Source organism: Nipponia nippon, unplaced genomic scaffold (assembly GCF_047370975.1).
Source record: "Nipponia nippon isolate SJK-2023a ecotype South Korea unplaced genomic scaffold, ASM4737097v1 scaffold_8, whole genome shotgun sequence".
Taxonomy (NCBI): domain Eukaryota; kingdom Metazoa; phylum Chordata; class Aves; order Pelecaniformes; family Threskiornithidae; genus Nipponia; species Nipponia nippon.
Window position 1 is genome coordinate 2,269,691 of NW_028262402.1, and position 21,130 is coordinate 2,290,820.

The 21,130-nt window shown below is 39.7% G+C and overlaps 1 protein-coding gene across 1 annotated transcript in view; it reads right to left on the reverse strand.

Annotated features, from left to right (window-relative positions):
• The window catches only part of SVEP1 (sushi, von Willebrand factor type A, EGF and pentraxin domain containing 1), a 135,643-nt gene that overhangs the window by 63,953 nt on the left and 50,560 nt on the right, over nucleotides 1-21,130 (reverse strand). Inside the window, exons 6-19 of the mRNA XM_087742677.1 lie at nucleotides 20,901-21,080; nucleotides 16,427-16,624; nucleotides 13,875-13,993; nucleotides 12,291-12,420; nucleotides 11,514-11,621; nucleotides 11,148-11,279; nucleotides 9,570-9,764; nucleotides 7,827-7,948; nucleotides 5,714-5,822; nucleotides 3,567-3,752; nucleotides 3,001-3,234; nucleotides 2,325-2,486; nucleotides 1,412-1,573; nucleotides 413-574 (exon numbers count right to left, since the gene is read on the reverse strand). Coding sequence (XP_087598803.1) covers nucleotides 413-574; nucleotides 1,412-1,573; nucleotides 2,325-2,486; nucleotides 3,001-3,234; nucleotides 3,567-3,752; nucleotides 5,714-5,822; nucleotides 7,827-7,948; nucleotides 9,570-9,764; nucleotides 11,148-11,279; nucleotides 11,514-11,621; nucleotides 12,291-12,420; nucleotides 13,875-13,993; nucleotides 16,427-16,624; nucleotides 20,901-21,080 — 2,199 coding nt within the window. The remainder of the gene's footprint in view (nucleotides 1-412; nucleotides 575-1,411; nucleotides 1,574-2,324; nucleotides 2,487-3,000; nucleotides 3,235-3,566; nucleotides 3,753-5,713; nucleotides 5,823-7,826; nucleotides 7,949-9,569; nucleotides 9,765-11,147; nucleotides 11,280-11,513; nucleotides 11,622-12,290; nucleotides 12,421-13,874; nucleotides 13,994-16,426; nucleotides 16,625-20,900; nucleotides 21,081-21,130) is intronic.

Genomic DNA, 21,130 nt, shown 5'->3' on the forward strand with positions numbered 1-21,130 from the left:
TTGTAAGCACATACATTTCTAAAACACACATATGTGTGTGTAGATATAAAATATATTTTATGTGCATTTATACACACACATACATGCATATACATATTTGTATATATATTTGTGTATATATGTAACTCTGTATAGTGTACATATATAGTATACATATGGAATGTGTGTGTGTGTATACACACTCTGTACATGTACACTGCTATTGAGCCTTGGTATGTATCATACAGTCACTCCTTCTACATAACACACAGGCAACACCAGTAGGCAAAAACAGCTGTGAACTTCACTGATTGAAATGGAAGGTCTACATTTGTTAGGAGAGTAAGTGGGATGTTTTCTGTTAAGACTACTGCTGGCCTTCCTTTAGATGTTCCCTTTATTCACTTTCTCCAGCATAGATACTTTGGCTTACTTGAACAATCTGTGATGGATCTGGCACCAATGACAGTTGTTGTTCCATAAAAGGGACAAGACAAGCAGTAGGACTTTCCCGGGTCTGGTTGATAGTAGTCTCTGGGACAAGGGTAGCAAGGCGTTAAACCTGTACGAGAGAACTCGCCTGCAAGACATGGTACTGCAAGAAAAAAAGGACATTTTTTTGAGTGATCACTTTTACCCATACCCTGCCTCCTCCCACCTCTTTCTGGTCATTTTCTCTCCTCCCCTCATAGTCCCTCCTCAGACTTAAAGGAATAGGGTGAAACCTGCCAGGAATTCACAACTCGAGGAGATGCTTATTTAAATTGCGCTGTTAGGTGACATGTGGTTCTCAAAGGACTACGGAAATATCTGGTTCTGTTCCTCTTGGTGCTCTGGGGACAGCTTTCACATGCAACTTCCTTTCCCTTTCATATCTTTCATACCTGTTTTTTTGTGTGTGTGTGTTTTTTTTTCCTTCAAGAAGCAGTAAGAACAAAAGACAAGTCCTTTTTGTACCATTAATCCCTGCAGATTATTTCCCCTGGGAATCTTTCTGGTGAAGATTCCCAAAGACAGTTAAGGACAATTTCATGAAAAAAAGTTATGGAACAAACTGCGTTAAAATGCAGTATTTTTGTACAGAAGACGTGGAAACTGTTTTGGAGACAATAGTGACAAACATCCTGTCATTCCCTTTCTCTTCTGTAAGGAAAAAGGTTTTATTTTCATGTAGGTACCCATCACATATCTCATTTTATTCATCTTTAGATAAGAATTCATCTTGGAAATCTGAAGGAGGGCATTTGAAATAATCAGGGTATCAGGAAATGACCTATCATTTTGCTTGGAAATGCTGCTTGGTCCACACTTAACCAGAAGTGGAATTCAGTCTCAGGCAGATGAACGGGATTACATTATCTGATGTTTAAACAACATTTAGAAATTTTTAGAATTTATTTTTAAAAATTTCATAGCCACTTTTGTTACAAACCTCCACAAGATGAGACATCCACTGCGCCTCTTTTTACTGTTGATGTATTTTCCGGGCAAGAGATGCAATTCCTGGATCCAAATGCTGGCTGATATGTGCCAAGTGGACATGTTTCACAGGTCTCAAGACCATTAGGTGAATATGTTCCCTGCTTGCACTGAGCTATAAGGCAGAAGGAATTCATAAAGATGAAGCAATGTCCAACAGGAAACATGGCTCCTAACCTCTGAAAATAATGCTGAAATCACAATACATGTCACAGGGACTTTTATTTCTAGGGTTTAGTCTACTCTGAAGGACTTCATGGGTACAAAGAGCAAAAAAAAAAAAAAAAGGAATTCTGGTATGTTACTGATAGTGCATTTGTGAATTATTAACCAGTTCATTCTCTTCTGATCAGCTTCACAGATGATTTATTGAGACTCAGTTACTCATTTTTAATCAACAAAATTAATGATAAGGCAATAAACAGGAAATAAAACTAGCTACTTGTTTTTCAGAACAAGTCACAAAGAGATAGTGGTGCTGAAGTGCTCAATACCAGGGCACTGTAGTGCAGGATGCAGACTTTTCATCTTTGATCATGGTAGGATGGAGACGGGCCGGCAAGGACAAGACTGGCATTGTTTTAAGTGTATCAGTCCCTGCAAAACAGGCTCACAGCCTTACAGAATGAAGACAGAAATGAAACAAAGCTTCAAAGGTCAGCTCTTCTTAAAACACCTGCCCAAGCATCCTGCATGCCACAGCAGTGGTGAAAACCTGGATTTTTCTCTTTCCATATGCATCAGGGGGAAGTTAGGACTGCTCCTCATTTCACAGGCTAACCTCATTCCAATATGCCCACAACGGGGACCAAAATGATATCAACAGGAATTCAGAAGTGGCTGTCTGGAGAAGACAAAGTTCTCACCTTTGCATTCAGAGATGCTCCTGGAGTGCAGATACTCAGTATAGCTACCAGATGGACAACTTTTGCATTCCAGCTGCCCTTCCTCATCTTGGTAGGATCCAGTCCAGCAGCTTTCACAGGTATGATGCTCCAGGGAGTAATAGGTACCCAAAGGGCAGTTGACTGTAATGTTGGAAACGTAAGATTCCTCTCAGAATGCACAATCATACATACTTGTCTTGCCTCTGGACTTCCCATTTAGTCAAACCCTGTTTATGTGAAATATGACTCTGTTCCGCAACAAATGGGGTATCGCTTTGGAACAGTGCAAAGATCTCACTATGCACAGGAAATGGAATCCAATTCTCTATCACAGCTACACATCATCCACAAGACTAATAGGGTTAAAAGACTGCATACCAAGCACTGTTTTTCTGTGTATCACCAAGTGTGGATATGCCTGATTTCCCCATGGGAGTGGAATCCTGGGTACAAAAGCATCCTTTTTCCACAGGCCTTGGTTAGGAACATAAACATCCTCTGGAAGTCAAACTGCGCAAAGCATTTTTGCAGTTTATTGTTCTGGGAGACCACAAGCACTGGACTGTGTCAAACCATAACCCTCTGCAAACATCCTCTAAAACCTTGCTTTCAAAAGGATACTAAATACATGTAAGGAGCAAGTCATTTGGCTTACCACACATTCTCCCTCTCAGCACAGAACCAGGCCTGCAGAAAAGAAAGGCCTTCTCGGTCTCCAGTGAGTTGCTGTCAGCTACAATGAGTTCGGATGCAAACTGAAAAGAATACATGGGTTCCTTATTGAGAGTCCTATTCAGCCTGTTCGTGATTGTCTCCAGAGTTTTAAGGAGCCGTCGCTGGTTTTCCAGTTCCAATGTATCATTCCTTTCATCAGGCAGTGGCACGCTAGCTGGGATATAAACAGAAAACACAAAAAGCACACAGATTTTACAGTTAGCACTTCCAGTGCACTCTGCAGTACATTGAGAGTGCAACACTCAAGCCTGCCAGTGGAAAGCGGAAAGCAGGCCATGTGCAAAATGCTCTGAGGCTGTGAACATGAGGCTGTGATCTTTCCCCCAGGCAGAAAGTCTGTGATAAAATGGGGTTATGAATGTCTCCACAAAACTGTCATCTGCACCTCCATCAGGCTTTATAAACTGAAGGCTAAGTTTTACTAAATGTATTAGAAACATGTTTTTTAAAAAGAACGAATAGGAGAAGGACGATATTTTGACTCACCTGTGATGTTAAATATTAACTTGATTTTGTGGTCGGTCATTGGAACATTCAACTTATGCCTTTTGACTCGAGCAGGTGCTGCCTTTACAGAGGCAGAGAGATGCTTGGATAAGTCTTCTTGTGCTACATCAACAAAATCATCATAGGAATAATCCAGCTGGTTTGCTGCCCCCCAGCCAGCAGGTCCTGTGAGGCATTAAGAACAAACAAAAAGAGAAGCAACATCATGTGGAAAATAAGTGCCTGTACTTATTTCTAAAATACACCCCCAACAGAACGAGGTCTGTTTGAAGCTCCAGATGATGCATGCTGGCTTTGCCTCCACACAAGTGCCTACTGTAACAGCATTTTGACCAAAGGGAAAACCAGTCTCACTCCTAAGCGGTATCCTAGTGATCCTGAATCTTGCACAGCTAGCCAAAGCTTTAAAGAAATACTACTATAAAAGTTACAGGTCGCAATTCTTTCTCTTCCGCTGTCTTGCATGGACCTTCACGTGCCAGCAGCATCTTCTCAAACAATTCCATATTGCTCTCTTTCCCTCTTCCTGCTCAATTACAGACAGCACGGCCTATGCTGCATGTCTCCATTGCATCTTCTTCTCACAACTCCTGAATAGTTCTACCATCGTCTGCCCTCTCAGAAAAGGCTGGTAGCATTACCTTATGTGTTTCTTCCCAGGCATTTCCTGTTACACATAGTGAATCAAATTCACCCCCTGTATGATGTCCTTCAACTACAACATGCTTTCAACCAGAAACAATTAAACAATTGTGAATAGTCATTATGAAAAGGTAGATTATGTACAGAAATAATTGTTTAAATCTAGAGGTGCATGGTCTACTTCATGGATCTAGTTCTTTTCTTAAAACCATGAAGATATAAAAAAATTCTGCCAATTACCTGTTAGCAGTCACCTAGATGATGCTTAATGTACAGTAGACACTAGGACTAGTTAACCTTCAGAACTTTGCTGTTAATACCATGTGAGTATTCCAAAACTAATTTTCTGAAGTGCTGTCTCTTATGACCTGAGGAGAGTTCTCCTCTCCTGCCTCCCCAGTGTAAAATCATGAGAAACTCAGAAAAACAGCAACAAGGTTATTCTGAGAAGAGGTTGACGTGAACCAGAAGAGAACAGGACCCTACATCCCATGTCCTCAACACTGTTTCCTCCATGTGCCTTTACAAGTTAGCTCCAGCTGTCATCAGTATTCATCCTTACCCTGATGACAACTGCAAACTGAACACCCAGCCTCCCTCCCCCCCCCCCCCCCCGCAATTACAAACAGATGTGCTCTCAAACTCAGTGAAGCATGCCTAAAAGGTGAGAATAAGCAGGAAGCTCTACCAAGTAACGCCACTATAAACCTGTAAAAGAGCCACAGTCTCATGACAGAGTACATATTCTGATGTTGATCTGCCAAAACGCCTCCTGCTAAGATAGGTAATGTAATTTATCTGTTTTTATCCTTTCTGGTCTGAGCACCCCCTGGGACTCGGAAATGCCAAGGATAACAGCAGTACAACACGGACACTAACCGGTTTGAAAATGGACTGAAAATGACAACTTATTTGGCATAAAGCAAAGTGGGAATAATCACTAGGATTGTCACAGCTTTCACTCTGACATAGCTACAGTCATCCTGCAAACTGTGCCCTTGCATACAGGAAACCATTTCACAGCTAAAAGGCAAACTTAGGCTTGTATAGCTTTACACTGTGAGAGTTCTGCGCTGATCTGAACCAGCATCAAGGATGCTCCTCATTTTCTTAACCATCTCCAGAACTATCTACTGTACTTTTTCAGTATTTTGGTTTGAAACTGCATGTTTTAAAAAAGTTGCTTCCTTCCAGGCTAACCAATCAGGTTTGTAGGACTCTGTGCGTGTGTGCCTTTTTTCCCCTCCCCATCATGAGGCATCTCAGTAAACTTTTCCTCTACACTATATAGGAAGCAGCATCAAAACCAGATGGCAAACGGTTCCATAGTATTGTTACAAAACCTATTATGTAACTGCTTACTATGTTAAGAGCTCTATAAAAAGAATTAAAAATATCTCACACAACACATTGCATACTTCAGAACGAAGAAATTATGCCATGTTAAACCTGGATGGCTAACAATCTATGCAATCAATAATTACCAATGGCAAATCCATTTTCGTAATCGTAATTATATTCCAAACAATGTTTCTGTGTCTGATCTTCCAATCTGCAGTCAATGTCATCAACATCATTACAGAATGATGGGACCTTCCAACATAAAGAAGAATAACATTAAAAAATAAAACCACACAGGCCCCTCCCCCAACTTAGAAAAACTTCTAGTTACAATGTAAAGCACTGGTCCTGCCAGTGACACTAGATTTCCCGTTTCATGTCTCTTATAACCCTTGTACGGTCTGCTGAAAGACGTATGTTCTATTGATAGAGCTGGGAAATAAGAGGGCATCTTATAGGCATACAAGCTCTTTGTTATAGAAGATGTTTTTTATAAGAGAAGATGTTCATTCAGTTAACCACCCTTGCATGTGAAATCCCAAAATACAGGAACAAGGCTTGTTTCTCCCTGAAGATGACAGGAGAGCTCACACGCTTGAAAACATCTGTGGTTTTTCCAGCCGTGTAACTTGAAATTCTGCCAGGTTTACAACAATGCTGTCACTTTGTTTCTAGCTTTCAAACCTTATTTCTTCATATCCACCTCTACCTCCACATGGAAAGGGACTCCTGCATTCCACCAAGAGACCTCAGAGGACAGGGAAAATCATCTGAGAAGGACAGAAACCACACAACAGAGAACTTGACAGAAACCTTTCTGGTATTGTTGATTTTTTCTCTCCACAAAGCAGTGGAGATTAAGTGAGAATAGATGAATGCATGATTTTTGATAAAATATGTATTTCTTGCTTTTTCCAGAAAGGTTTCAAGCAAGTTGGGCTCTAGGTTGTGTTTTGGAATTACTTTGCTTTTTCCACATCAATTTTCATTGGAAAGATGGCTCCTGCTGATTCCTCCCCCCTTTTCAGATCTCTGCTAGAATTTCAAATTCCTGGCAATAGGAATAGGCATATTCAAAACAGCCTTTTTGACTGTTTTCCCAGATTGTTGCATTTTGATGTAATTGCTTGGGCAGGTCACTAAGCATTTTTTCCTTAATATCTTTTGCGTGCTGATAGTAACGGTCTAAGCCTGGTAACCTGGTAACCTGGTGGTAGCTGGCTCTTAGGGGAAAGGAACAGAAATAAAACCAGCCAAGATTTCTCTACTGGAAGAGAACAAACCTGAAGCAAGGCAAGAGAGTAATGGATATTTAGGTCCAAGTGTCAGAGATTGCCTGAAGTGTTATCTAGGTTTTCAGCCATTTGACAAGGGTTACTGACATACATTACAAAGTTGCAGCAGTTTGTCCAGTAGCTGTAGGTGCTAATAAAGCTTTTTAGTTAGCAGAGAAGCTTTTAGCTTTTATGGGCTTTGTTCTGCAAAAAATCTGTAAATGCCCGGTGTTCTCTTCTGGTGCAATACTACCACATTAGGCCTGGACTAGTGGACTAGTGTGTCCACTCCTGACACTGCAACTTGAAGTCCTGCTGCTTCTGCTGTGCAGCTAAGGACAGACTCATGGAGGAGATTGTGATACTGAAGTGGAAAGCAAGAGACATGGTAAAGAAGGAACATGCTACCCCTTCAAACTGAGTGCCATGCAGTTCTTAATGACAAGAGTGAGAACTCAGAAACTCAAGAAACCTGACCAAATTATTTAAATCACTACTACTGGGTTTAAGTGCCTGGACTTAGGCACCAAATGTGGAATTTATCTATTTGCATACATGTATATTCATTTATATTATATGGATATATGTTACACATATTCTATATCAAATACATGTATTTTATAATCACATCCAGCTTTCAAAAACAACACTGAGGTTAGGGGACAATTGATTGGGGTTTTCAAAACTGCACAGGCTCTCTCTGGAACCGTACTGAAAGCCTGTGAGTGCCACGTCCCTAAGCTGCTTGGGCACTTCTATAAATTCTGTCCTATATACCTCCACATTGGAGACTGAACTTAATTACATTAAAATGCCAGTGAATCATCTTTTAAAGGAAAATTGTCATCTTCTGAAAAAGCACAAATTTCATTTATAGGTTTCTGTTGTATTTTCTTTGTAAGAAATTAGTTAGCTGGGAAAAGTAACAACGAGGTACATTTTTTTAAAAGTATGTAAAAGGAAGGAATATTTACTAACCTACCATTTTACCAAGCGCACTCTGGAATGCATCAGTAAAGCTATTTAGAAGATTGTTGTCATCACATCGTGTTGCTTTGTAGAGCATCTCAAAGGATTTGAACCCATGGTTTGCAAAACGATTTACTGAAAAATGTTGGAGACATAAATTTTTACTGGTCAGTGGAAGAGTTTCAGAGCTAAAAGCAACATCATTCAGGCTAAAACTGGAATACACTAAGCTAAGAAGCATTGTCTTTAAATCAGCAACCTAAATTCCCACTGTTGTATACATGAAAATGGATCACTCGTACCTCAGCCAATGCAGTTGAATATGACCCTGTGCTGGTTTTGGCTGGGGTAGAATTTTCTTCTTAGTAGCTAGTATGAGGCTATGTTTTGGATTTGTGCTGAAAACACAAATGTTTGATAACACAGAGCACTGAAGTGTTGATAACACAGAGATGTTTTAGTTACTGCTGAGCAGTGCTTACACAGAGTCAAGGACTTTTCTGCTTCTCACCCCACCAGTGAGGAGGCTGGGGGTGCACAAGAAGCTGGGAGGGGACACAGCTGGGACAGCTGACCCCAACTGACCAAAGTGATATCCCATACCATATGATGTCATGCTCAGCATATAAGGGGGAAGAAAAAGGAAGGGGGGGACGTTTGGTGTGATGGCATTTGTCTTTCCAAGTAACCGTTATGGGTGATGGACCCTGCTTTCCTGGGGATGGCTGAACACCTGCCTGCTGATGGGAAGTAGTGAACGAATTCCTTGTTTTGTTTTGCTTTGCTTGCGTGCGTGGCTTTTGCTTTACCTATTAAACTCAACCCACGAGTTTTCTCACTTTTACTCTTCTGATTCTTTCCCCCATCCCACAGCGGGGAGAGAGCGAGCGGCTGGGTGACGCTTAGTTGCTGGCTGGGATTAAACCACAACAGACCCTTTGGCAGGCATCAAATTTATTGAGAAAGCTAACAGACATTAAAAAAAGGTCTGTCATTTATCTATTTATTTCAGCATTTTCTCAATTTCTAATGCTGCTAGGCTGAATCTGAAAAATTCTCATCCAGAATTTAAGCAAATCAAAGTTCCTAAGTGTCCAAGTTACAAATTTGGAATTGATAGATAGCTCTGAAACATAACTCTCATTTGCTCATAGCTGAAACACTGCTCTCATTTGCTGAAACCAAGAAATCCACTCTGATGGAAGTGGATGCAACATGGTGCCAAGACTGGCTTCATATGTAGCTCTAATACATTTATTATTAAAATGTCACCAAAGCTGGGTAATTCCACAGCTGAAGTTTTGCATGTGTTCATCTCAAAGAAAATACATAAACACTTCTGATTTGGTCATCTTTAGATATGTATGTACAGCATGCACTGTGCATTTGGATCATTAAGTTTGCAATACTGTTGAAATACCTATTGAAAAGACACTTTTAGTGTTTGTAAACAAACTGTTTCAAATACCAATTCAAAATAATGACAGACGTTGTCTACTTTGCCATCTTTGCTATTTTGTGAGTCCCAGGATTCAAATTCATTCCTATTTTTGTGTTTTAGACAGCTTCTGAAATAACACATTTAGGGACTTCCAGGCATTCTTTCACAATATTTGTAACAATTTGGAGGCAGAGGACAGAGAAGCTTTGTTATCATTAAACAGAAGCCATAATTTCTAAAATATTTTCATTTACTTCCTCATTAAACATAGTGTTTGATGAGTTACAGATTCATTTTAGCAACAATAAGACTTACAAGAGCAGCCAGGCCACTCTGGAGAATAAGGCGGCTTCCAGACACCATCCTCATATGCACAATAATAGTTTTCACTTGATCCTTCTGAAAAGCTATAACCCTCTGCACAGTGCAATGTGCAATTAACTCCTGCTTCATCTGATGTGCATGTAAAATCACCATTCACAGGCTCAAAGGAGATTTCACAAGGAGAACCTACGAAAAATACAAAGATTTATATATTGATGGATGTGGCAAAGTAAGTAAGCACACAAGAAAACAGCACTAATATGATTTCCAAAAGTACATAGTATCAACCTGATCTTGCCTCTGTTGAAGTCTGTGGAAGTATTATTTGTTACTTCCATAAAAGCAGGGTCAGGCTACTGCAAAATTATTCTCAAACTCTGCCACTGGAATTTGAAATCCAGAAAGGTGAAGACTTAAAAAAATTTGTGAGACAAAAAACACAAAAAAAATTTGACTTAAAAAAATGCGAGACCCAAACACTTCTGTACTTCTGCAAAGATGCGTGCTCAAGCATGTACTTACTAAAATAATACAAAACATTAATCTAAATTTTTACAGGAACATTCACACAATTAATTCTAGTAAACTATATTACATCTTGAATTCTGAAACTAAACATTATCCATTGTGCACTATTGCAACAACACATGGACTTGTCAGAATCATCTTAGGAGGGATTGACTGTAAAACCTCTGTTATGATTTATTTTACAGGCCAATTCTGAAGACGATTGTGATTGTCTGAAAACACTGTGTCACAAACCAGAAGAAGTCTGAGGTGGTCTAGAACTTGAAATAATGCCAATTCTAAGCACTGGCTTGTTCTTGCTACAATTTACAGCAAATCAGAAATTAGCACATCCATTTGCAACTTACCTTTTCTAAAAGCTATAACCAAAATTCCAGTCCGTGTGATTTTAAATTCTCTCTTCACTAACAGATTTTTTTATACAGATGTCCAACTGAGACATAAGAACTAGAGAGCAGAGATAACGTAGAATTTTCATCCGTAATACTTTACCTGCCAAACTATTGTTTGGCTTTTAAAGAAAAAAGTGAACTGTGGAGAAAAGGTCTCTATGCAATAAACATAAATGCACCAGTATTTCTATAGGTACAGACAGCTACAATCTAAAGAGTGTTCTCGTGTCTGCTACAATGTTTGTAGGTGATTACAGAAATATTTCCATGAAGTTTTCCTTTTTAACTATAGATCTGAAGTAAGACTTCAGTAACACCTATTAATTCATTTCACATGCTATCTGTCACTGAGGAAAAAATTGATCCATTACCGTAAGTTTTACTGCTTAATGAATCATAATTTCAGTGCTTTTACACCTAATTTGAATTTATAGGACCAAATTCAATGCTGTGTTCCTTCAGTCTTAGACAATTGATTTGTTGGTACTAACAAATATCCTGACTGTCTTCAAGTTACTCGAATATAAATAGGGAATAACTAAAAGAAAAAGTGGAGACTAAATGAAAAAGTGGAGTAGCATTGCATCCTTTATCATATTCAGTTAAAACACTGCCATACACTCCTGACGAGAAGATTAAGACAACAAACCTTTGACGACAATGTGGATCTCACATGTCCTGTTATTGCCAGAGGGATCCACGGCTGTGTATTGAACTGTTGTCTCTCCTTTGGGAAAGAGATCTCCAGGTACGTGACTCCTCATGACAGTCAGTGGAGCACCTAGAAGAGTTAAAAGACAACCTAAAACATCGATAAGTAAAAGAGGATTGCTCACACCCAACCTTGACAAATGGAGAAGGAAATGGCAGCACGTCCTCCAAATTATGTGTTTTTAAAAATAAATAAATAAATAAACCCTCTGAACTCCCCAAACTCCAAGGGATCAAGGGTGAACAGGTTGGAGTTCCCTAGCCTTTCACTGTTGTGTGCATGTTTTGGGGTGCACTGTCTCACCTGAGTTGTCTGAAAATTGTGGCTCTTCCCATGTTGCTGGGTGCTCATTCTCCAGTGCTTGCATGGGTGGCGGAGATCTGCATCTGTCAATTACAGGAGGTTCTGCATCTGCAAAATTTGAAGGGATGGAATGACATTAGCTTACTGAACTGCCTCCACACTCAAATGAAATCTATAATCAGAAGAAGTCAAGTAAACAGCAGTTTTAAGTTCACATCAGAAGATACAACAAAGTTAGATGCACACTTGTAAGCTGCTGCAACTGGTAGATGCTGAAGGAATGGACAAGACTAATTCTTCCGCTGAACTCATGGTTTCTGCATTCTGTTTGCTTTCTACAAAGCAAACCTTGTTTAACAGGACTGATGAGTAACACAATTGTCTGACAGAAATACTTGAACAATGATTTGCATCAGCAGTGTGTGGGAACCTTGGAAATTTTGTTGGAGTCTTTCAAGAAGAAAAAAACCCCATATATACACTGAAGGCAGTAAAGTGACAACACAGTAAAGCGTTTAATCTACCAGTGTGAGGAGAAATCTTCATATTCAGAATGAACAACAGAACAAAATACAACCCCAACTGAACATCTGGGAGCAATGACTGCACACTATGCAAATTGTGACCCAAGATCAGCAAAGCATTTATGGAGATGATATTACTCCTGGGCTTATACCTGCACACATAAAGGCCACAGTGACTCACAGTCTTTCTGCACAAAATCAGAAGGTTTCAACCATGACAGACTCTTCCCCAGTGATTTTTACCAGCACTTACCAATAACCTTCACGCTGAATGTACAGCTTGCCTCATTGCCCGACTTATCAGCCGCTGTATAAGTAATGGCAATTTCACCAATTGGGAGAAGAAACGGTGGTATGAAAGCTGGGGTAACGTGAACTGAGACCTTTTATAGGAGAACACTTGTTATTTAAAAAACAAAGCTGGTTAGTAATCACGACACTCATGTTTCAAGAAATGGCCACAAAATAGTATCTTTCAATGTCAAGCCTACTCTTTCTTAATGCAAATAGCCTCTTCAAGTAACGAGGGCGGACTTCACAACAGAGTGCTCTGCTGCCCTTCTCAAGACTGCCTTCTTTATAGCAACCGGGATTTACTCAGTCAGGACTTGGACTCTGACCTGCTGCAGTTTACAGCACTGTGCATGAAGAAAACTCAAGACTGACTCTTGTTTGCCTCATTGCACTGAACACACACCATGCCAGTTCAGAACCTGCTTTGTCTGCAGTTCAGGTCTCCAGCTGCAAGGGCAGCAGACCTGGGAGATGAATGGAGCAGACAGTTGTGGGCTATAAGTACTTACATATCCAGCTTTAATCTACATATGTTTATGAGTCAATAGCCCACAGATGCTTCAAAACATTCTGGCACAGCAAAGGAACCCTACATTTGGAGTAAATGACACTGACATGCTGTCTAAGGCTCTTTCATATGGTTTAGAACTGTCTTAAAGAACTTCTCTTTGAAAGAACTGGTTTCATGTGAACAAAGCAGTTCATCTGACAACCGCGGCTTTGACAAACCAGCTACAACTAAGAGCTAAGGCACTTGGTTTCTACAGTTCAATGAATGACCTTGTGCCAGCAGAGCTACAGTACCTGACCACAGCTACGCTACAGCAAAAAATCTGTCAACTTAAACCTCTTTTACTGGGATAGCTCACAGTTTCCAAGTGCAAAAAACTCCTGTGTTTGCTGCAAATTAAAGGCACACAGAGTCACTATTCCTTTGCTGACTCATGAGAAAACATTCAGTTGCTGTAACTTGATCATGTCTGAGCCTGTAGGGAATGTCACTCTTTATGAAACAGCTCTGGAGCAAGTTTTCCTTGTAACTCAGTTTCCAGACCTCCGATACCCATAGTAGCCAAAGGCCCATGTCTGAACCTTGCATTGGATAGGAAAATGAGATTTTTCTTTCTCACTTGGGAAGCTGAAATGAGTTTTTACTTATCACAGTGTGTTCATGTTAGCCTTTTAGATTAATGAACTGGTTTACTTCCTTCTAAGAGTTTATTAAACTTCTTCACATTCTAAAAGCTCATTTTTAAAGCAGCTGTCTCCATCTTATAAACAAGGGCACATTCTTTCCTTTGACCACATAAATTAACCATATGAGATTTTATGCACTTAAACACCATGCAGAGTGTCCTGCGACTGCATAACCCTAACTAACCAAGACAGAAAATGCTGAATTCTCAAGACAGAAACTTTTCAGCAGATTTTTCTTCTACTCCTGCTTATCAGAAGAAAGAAATTCTACTGGATCATAAAATTAATTTGAAATAGCTAGCTATAGAAAGACTGCCTCCAGTCAAATGTACAGATTTTAACTTGCCTCATCTCCAGAGTTATCCTCAGCTGTTGGTACCTGCCAGCTGATATTAGCAGAGTTATGATGTTCCAGAGTCTCAGTCTCAATATTGTCTGGACAGTGGATCCGAGGAGCTTCAATATCTGATCCAGAAAGAGACAAACTAGTTTTATATGTGGGGTTATAGAAATAAAACCTCTATAATGGTAAGCTGCAACTTGTTATAACCACTGGGTTTTGTGCTGCCTGGAATATAAATGCACATATTTTTGCAAACTTCCTGTCTCTCCCCCTTTTTGCCCCCCTTTTTAATTCTTGCCTACAGGCTCATACATAAACAGTAAATTCGCCTGGGGTAAATTCGACTATTTTTTCCTGTATTTTTGTACATCACTGAGCACAATGAGACTCTGGTTTCTACACACAACCATAAAACAAGGAATAAATAAGACAGAATGAATTTGTTTCTCTTATTATTCATCCATTCATTACACACATACTCATTAAGAAGGAATGGCTTCTCTACCCTTTCACTGCCCGTCCCCCCCGCCGATACATACAGATGAAAACACTTGTTTCTGATAATCAGTGTCTTAAAAAAAAAAAAAAAAGTATCATCTGTGACATGATATAGATACTACAAACAAGACAGTAGTGACTTTCAAATTCCCTAGAGCATAATGTGGAACCGACTCCAAAGAAATCAGTTGCTGGAAATATTCCTTAATAAACTCCTGCTACAAGGTATTATGTAGGACAAATGGAGTCTTCTTGTGACATATGTGACAATGCTGGATGGTTTCAAAGGACTGGTGGTACAATATGGGTAACATCACCACTAACATTTAAGCCTCGAGTTTCTCTGACAAACTTAAAGTACTTCTTCATTTCCCTGGCACAGGGCCTTCCAAAACATTTGTGGTCAGATTATTTTATTGCTGTAGTGTTGTTTGATAAATGGTCTCTAGACTGATGAGACAAAGATGCATTCAGCTTTGAACTCATCTATGCCCAGGAGGCTTTAAAACAACTCAGAACTGATATCACTTATATTTTCATTACTAAATAGTTCCAGTAAAAACACAACTCAGGCAATTAAACCTCTGTAATTAAGAGTGCAAAGCAATAAATACAAGTGATTTTGCCTTCCTCTGAACTCATTCTGATGAAAATTTTATTAGAAATGCACTCTTTTAAATAACTACCAGTTATGGTTCATACTCCCCTGACCACAGCCTTCAGGCTGGGGCAAATTCCATTTAAAAGTGAAATTCTGTAAAAAGACTAATAAATAAGTCAGAAAGAAAATGGCTATTTTGAACTGGCCAAATTTGTTGGCAGCAAAATAGAGAGTGACAATAACAAGAATGAAAGCAATTGAAAAGCAACTGTTCATTTTTACTAGAGAGGAATAACCTTCAGAGTTTCTTGGTGCCTCTTATTTTAGGGTTTTATGCACTGGTAATATCTAAAAGCTTGAACCCAAGCCATGCTGCTTTATCTTGATCCAAACACTTCAGCTTGTAGCCTTGTGCTGGGATCCCATCAAATATTAAAAACTGTGGTTTGGCACAGGTTTACACGAAAGATTCAGAAAAACAATGTGGTACATCACAGAGTGGGAAATAATATGTTTAAAGGGAGGGATAAAATCTTCCTGGCCATTACAGAGAAAAAAGTTCCCACCTCAGTTTCTGCAGTGACCTGGCATGATGACTGCCATAACAGTTTTCTGTACTGTTCTTTCACCCAGTGGCTGGTGAGGGCCCCAGTTTGGGGTGGAAGCATTAGTTCTAGAAGCACAATAGTTCACGAAGAGGTGAATTGCATATTCCCAGACAAACTGCACTTTTGCTTGTATCCTCCTACAATCCAAAGCTAAATGCCTTCCAACTCAGTGTGGAAACCTAACGTTTCTAGAAGAGGTGGGTAAACATGGCAGAACCATACTGAAATGCACGTAACCATCTTCTGCCCATCTTTGTACTCTGTGCACTTGTGTCAGCCAGTTTTGGCCTTAACTCTTGCGCACTGTTGCTCAGGAAATGTCAACAGCCATAGTCAGTTCAAAGACAACTGAAAAGAACCATCCCTCTATAGCCTGTCTATCAGCCAGGGTTTACACAGCATTTACAGATTTGCTTCGACTACAGGGCTTACATAAACCTGTGCTAAACCAGTAATAATATTATTATCGTTGTTGTTTTACTAGAAGTGTGGGTTCCACTTTGACTATCTTTAAGCTAAGATCTTTCACTTCTACTTTGAAATTTCAAATTTACCTGCACATCAGGCCTTTTAGCAGGCAGCTTCCAGACTTACGAGATGGATCCCAGGAGAGACAGTTGATGAGTGCTGCAAGATGGCACTCAAGCAACCTCTGAACTCTACATTTTTATTACAAACTACAAGTAAATCTGACACTCAAGTTATAATGGTACAGGCAACACTTTTTACAGACTGTTTAAATCATGCTTTCCCCAGTTCAAACCTGTTCTTACTCAGTTATTTGCTGTGTGCTTCCCTTCAATCCTGCACACATGTGTACACAGAAATAATTTTGTGCTGGTCTCTACCTTTACACAGAGCCTCCTGGATGTTTGCACTCCATCTCCCAAATGAAATGCACCTTAGTTCTTCTCTGGCTCCAGACAAGATGAATCCTTGGGGACAGCTCAGCTGGCACACAGTCCCAGAAGTGGCAGGCTCCAGCCCACATCTGGGAGGGAGAACTGTTACACCTGCTGGCATCTGGAGGATGGGGCAACGCATTTCTACAAGAGACCAGTAGCACATGTCTTTTAACTGGCATACACGAAGTATACATACAAAAAAATCTGCAAATAAAGTCATATGGCAACTCAGAGGGAACACAAAACACACAGACTTTTAAAGAGTTTGCATGAGCTATGAGTGCATCAAAACCGCAAGACCAGCTGAAGCTTTGTACTCCAGTGCTGACTGAAGTAAAAAGCACTCAGGATATCAGTTCTTCTATCATCTTGCTCATGCTTTTCGCTGGAAGAGAAACACAGTATTTTTCATGCGGCTTCACTATGTCTTTCTCTCTGTTTTGTTTTGTTGTTTTTTTTTTTCTTTACAGCTTCACCTTTTGGGGTTGCTTTGTAGTTGCATTCCCTTGCCTTCTATGGAAACCAGACCTTTGTAGCATGAGAGAGGCAATAGTCTTGTATCTGTGCCTTCTACGGCTTTAACACTGTCTCTTGAAATAAGAATGAGAGAAGAAGAAGGACACCTTGCCACGAGCTCACTGTAGGTTAGCGACATGGCATGTGATTTTGCCGACTGCGTTCCAAACTGAATGAAATGGGGCTTGGTCTTGACTGTTCAAACCCAGATGCAAAGACTCAGGGTGAATGTAAGCGGCAGCTGACCTTCCCTGTAAAGTCAGGTTGCTTAAAGACTTAAAATGAAAGTTTTGAACTATGTTGTTACTAGAATTCACTACAAATTCTGAAGACCATTTGCATCAAAGTGTAAACTTCCAAAAACCACAATGTGCATAAACAGGTTCAATCGTCACAAACGCTTTGTTTCATTTTTGAGCTGTTGTTTTTACCATGTGAGCCCAGGAATGTTATTTTTACTTCAAATGTGGAGGTATTTACAAACAGGTCAAAAAGGGGTATCCCATGAATGCAGTTCACAGACTTTCAGTAGTGTTTCTTACAACAGATGACAGACAAACACACAAGAAAAATGCTTCGTTATTTATAGCCAATGAGAAGACTTGTAACTCCTTAGCTAGTCAGTGAAGAAAGCAGACAGGTTTTTACACAAAGGGCACACAAAGAACAACCCAACCCAGCTACAGAAGGGAAAGCTCTGGTCATTTCTTAGCAATGGTTTAATGACACAGAAATGATTCACAGTCAGAATGCTTCACATCCCTTTCTTGTCCTCTCCCAAAATATGCAGCAAGTAATTGAAAACTGGTTCTTCTGCATAAAGCAAAATTTAAAGAGTCTAAGCATTCTAAGTATTTCCTGCCCTTTAAACACTCAATACTGAAATGGTGTTTAAAGTCCAAGCGATTAATAACTGCACTTCATTTCAACAGGATGCCAAGATCACAAATGTTAACACGTTTGTTCACTTCAGGCAGACACTGTTGGCTACGGAATGTAAAACAACTCGATCAGAAAAAAACCCTCAAACCCAACTTTCGGTTGCTCACCACAGGAAGGTAACTGACAAACAGCAGAAAGATCAGAAATTGGAAAACCAATGTTTGAAAAGACAAGTTAAAGCATTAAAATGCATACTACTCAGGGAACAATTAGAAGAAAGGCTGTGAAAGGTGTAAGGATGAAAACCAGAGAAAACTGCACCTCTTCGGGAAGCAGTAACAGACCTCCTGGTTGAGACACTTCCAACTATACTAGCAAAACCCTAGTAGAGCACAATCCTGAAACATCTGACGAACATTCAGGATAACCTTTGATATATCTAGCCTGAGGGAATCTCTTCTAAGTGGGACAGGTTTTAGCAGAAAAAAAACCTCTAATAGTGTTGTTTAGCATTTTTATCTGTGCTCAACTCCAGAATTTGATCAAGCTGACCCAGGAAGTCTGGACTTCATGAGGAGCAAAGTGATATCCATGCTATTAGTCATATGGATAGGGAATTAATAGAGAGAGAGGAAAAAGGTACCTCTAAGGAGAGACAAGAATCTGCTTTCATCTGCAACTGCCTGTGATGAACCACAACACTGTATTGCAATTCTTAACATCAAGAGGAACTTCAATATTGTAACAAAAGAAGATTATCAAGTAAATCATGCCTCTTTCCTTCAACACCTTTGCAAACCCAATGTTTCAGGGAAAGAACTGGCCAACTGCAATCAGAAATGTGGAGCTGTAACTCTTTCAACACTAGGTGGCATCAACACCCTGGATGCCATCTGTATTTTTATCTTTCTTCACTAAACCTTGAACAAAGCAAGGAGAACAGTATCTTGCAAAATTCACTAATTTTAACATGTTGACTATTAATCTTTTGCCAATGGTGAAGGAAACACAAGAACATGCCTGTGGAAATTTTTTTTTCAAACTGGACAAATGACAAAGCTTCCCTTTTCAGTAGATATTTTGTTTGTAAGCCATCTATACGTAACCTGCTCAAAAGTAACTCACTGCTAACAGCATCTTTCATGAAAAATACAAAAATTTAAAACATATGTAATAGCCAAACTTGCATTAACTTCCAGTCTCTTAGAAAAAGATGTATATGATAACAGACCTCACAGAAGTGACTGTAAACAATCCAGCCTATGATATGGTACAGTGTCAGTTATGGTTACAGATGGTTGTAGTACAGGATCAGTGAGCTAACTTTTAAATATGGTAAACTCTGCACTGATGTGCAACTCAAACTGAAAAGCATTCAGAAAAAGAGCTAGGAGAGTACCCCGAGGTCCAAGAAATCTGTCTCAAGGTAAGAGACTAAACCCAATTCCACTTCATTTTTCTAACAGAAGGGTACGAAATGAATAAAGCATCAATTACAAATGCCTAAATACAGCAGGATTTCTGGTATCTTTTATGTAGCAGATGATATATAATAGTTAGGAACTGTTCAGACTAAAAATAAATGGAGAATACCTCCATGATAATGATAAACATTCAGAAAATGAGTACAAAGGGTAGTTTTTGAGGAGGACGTGATACTGGTCTTCTGATTTTCATCCTTACCTGAATAAAACTCCACACATCTATATTGAACAAGAATCTCAGCAAGCTTGTTCTAAACACCAGTCACAACAAAAAGCAGCAGAGCCGTTTTCCAGCTAACACTTTTCCCTCCATGACAATCACAGGTAACTTTTATACTAGATTTTCAGACTCAGCAACCCAATAAGCTATTGTCATGTGTAATCCAGGAATGGAGGCAGTATTGCATGGTGTGAAAAAATCTTCTGATACCGAGTAGAGCTGGATTTTAATAATCAAAATGCTAAGCTAGGAAGGATGAATTCAACTGATGAATACAGTTAATCTTCCAATTATAATCTTCCAACAGGATTTCAGGGTCCCTTCCTTTTGAAGTTAATTGAAGTTTTTCCACTGACTTCAACAGAAGAAAGATTAGGATCTCTTAACAAACTCTCTTGATAAATTAATACTTGTGGATTATTTTCATAATTTCAGAGAACATATCTACAGTTAGAAATTTATTCTTGTCTCATGCAAAGTCCACATTTTTAAGCCTGCAGTAAAACAGTAAAAAACAGCCTCAGGTTCAAGCCAAGTCACCCTACTGGCATCACATTTACTAGACGCAGTTGACTGTACTTCATCCTGACTTTAGTCAGCACTGGATCACCTTCTGAATTGCTGGACTTTAAGCTTGGGCTTTTTTTTTGCAGTCTACCCTTGGAAGTGTTTCAACCGTATTTCTCCCTCTTATCAGTTTCTAAGTTAATTTAATACCTGTCCTAAATGGGTGCTTCTGAAATCGACAGTTTTTTGTTTCTGGAACAGCAATATATGCTTACCTATCCCTGCAGAGCTGGTGTGACCTCTGAATCCTGCCTTCAAGGTGCTTGGTCCCTAACTTCCCTAAACTCTTATTTCCTGCTGGGAGTTCAGCAAAAGTGACAACTGCCACATCTCTACTTGGCAGTCACAGTGCCTGGCTAACACGCCTTAGTCCTTGTCTGGAGGCCATCTTCAGCTTTAAGATGGTGACTCAAACCCTTGGTTGTTCACATTTCATCCATAGTACAGACGTAAAACTTGCATGCTTCCTACAATGCGTTGTGTGACAGTATCTTAACACTCACCAGATGCAACAGCCTTTTAGTTATCAGCTGTCTGTGCTGGATTTCAATGATAATCTGTCCACTTTCTCCATTTACAAATTCCTTTGTCCCTCGCCACTTCTAAAACCTGTATAAAACATCTATAGACAAATCCTCATTCCTGTCTTAGCTTCACCAGATATTAAAATAGGGAGAGTTTCTCACTCGTGACAGCATGTCAGAAAAGGCTGCACTCTGACATAAACAGGGTGTGACCAGATACCTACCCACACACTTGGGCTCCTTTGAATCCCACTGTGACGTTCCCTGGCAGGTGAGTTTGGTGTTTCCTTCTATTTCATAGCCCTCATTGCAGGTGACAAAACATACTGTCTTATAGGCGATATCAGCTGTTGAACAATTAATGTGTCCATTTTCAGGAGCCCGAAGTTTGGGACATGTTCGAACTGCAAAGGGAAAAAAACACCAGTTCATTCTGCAGCACTGAGAATGAGTG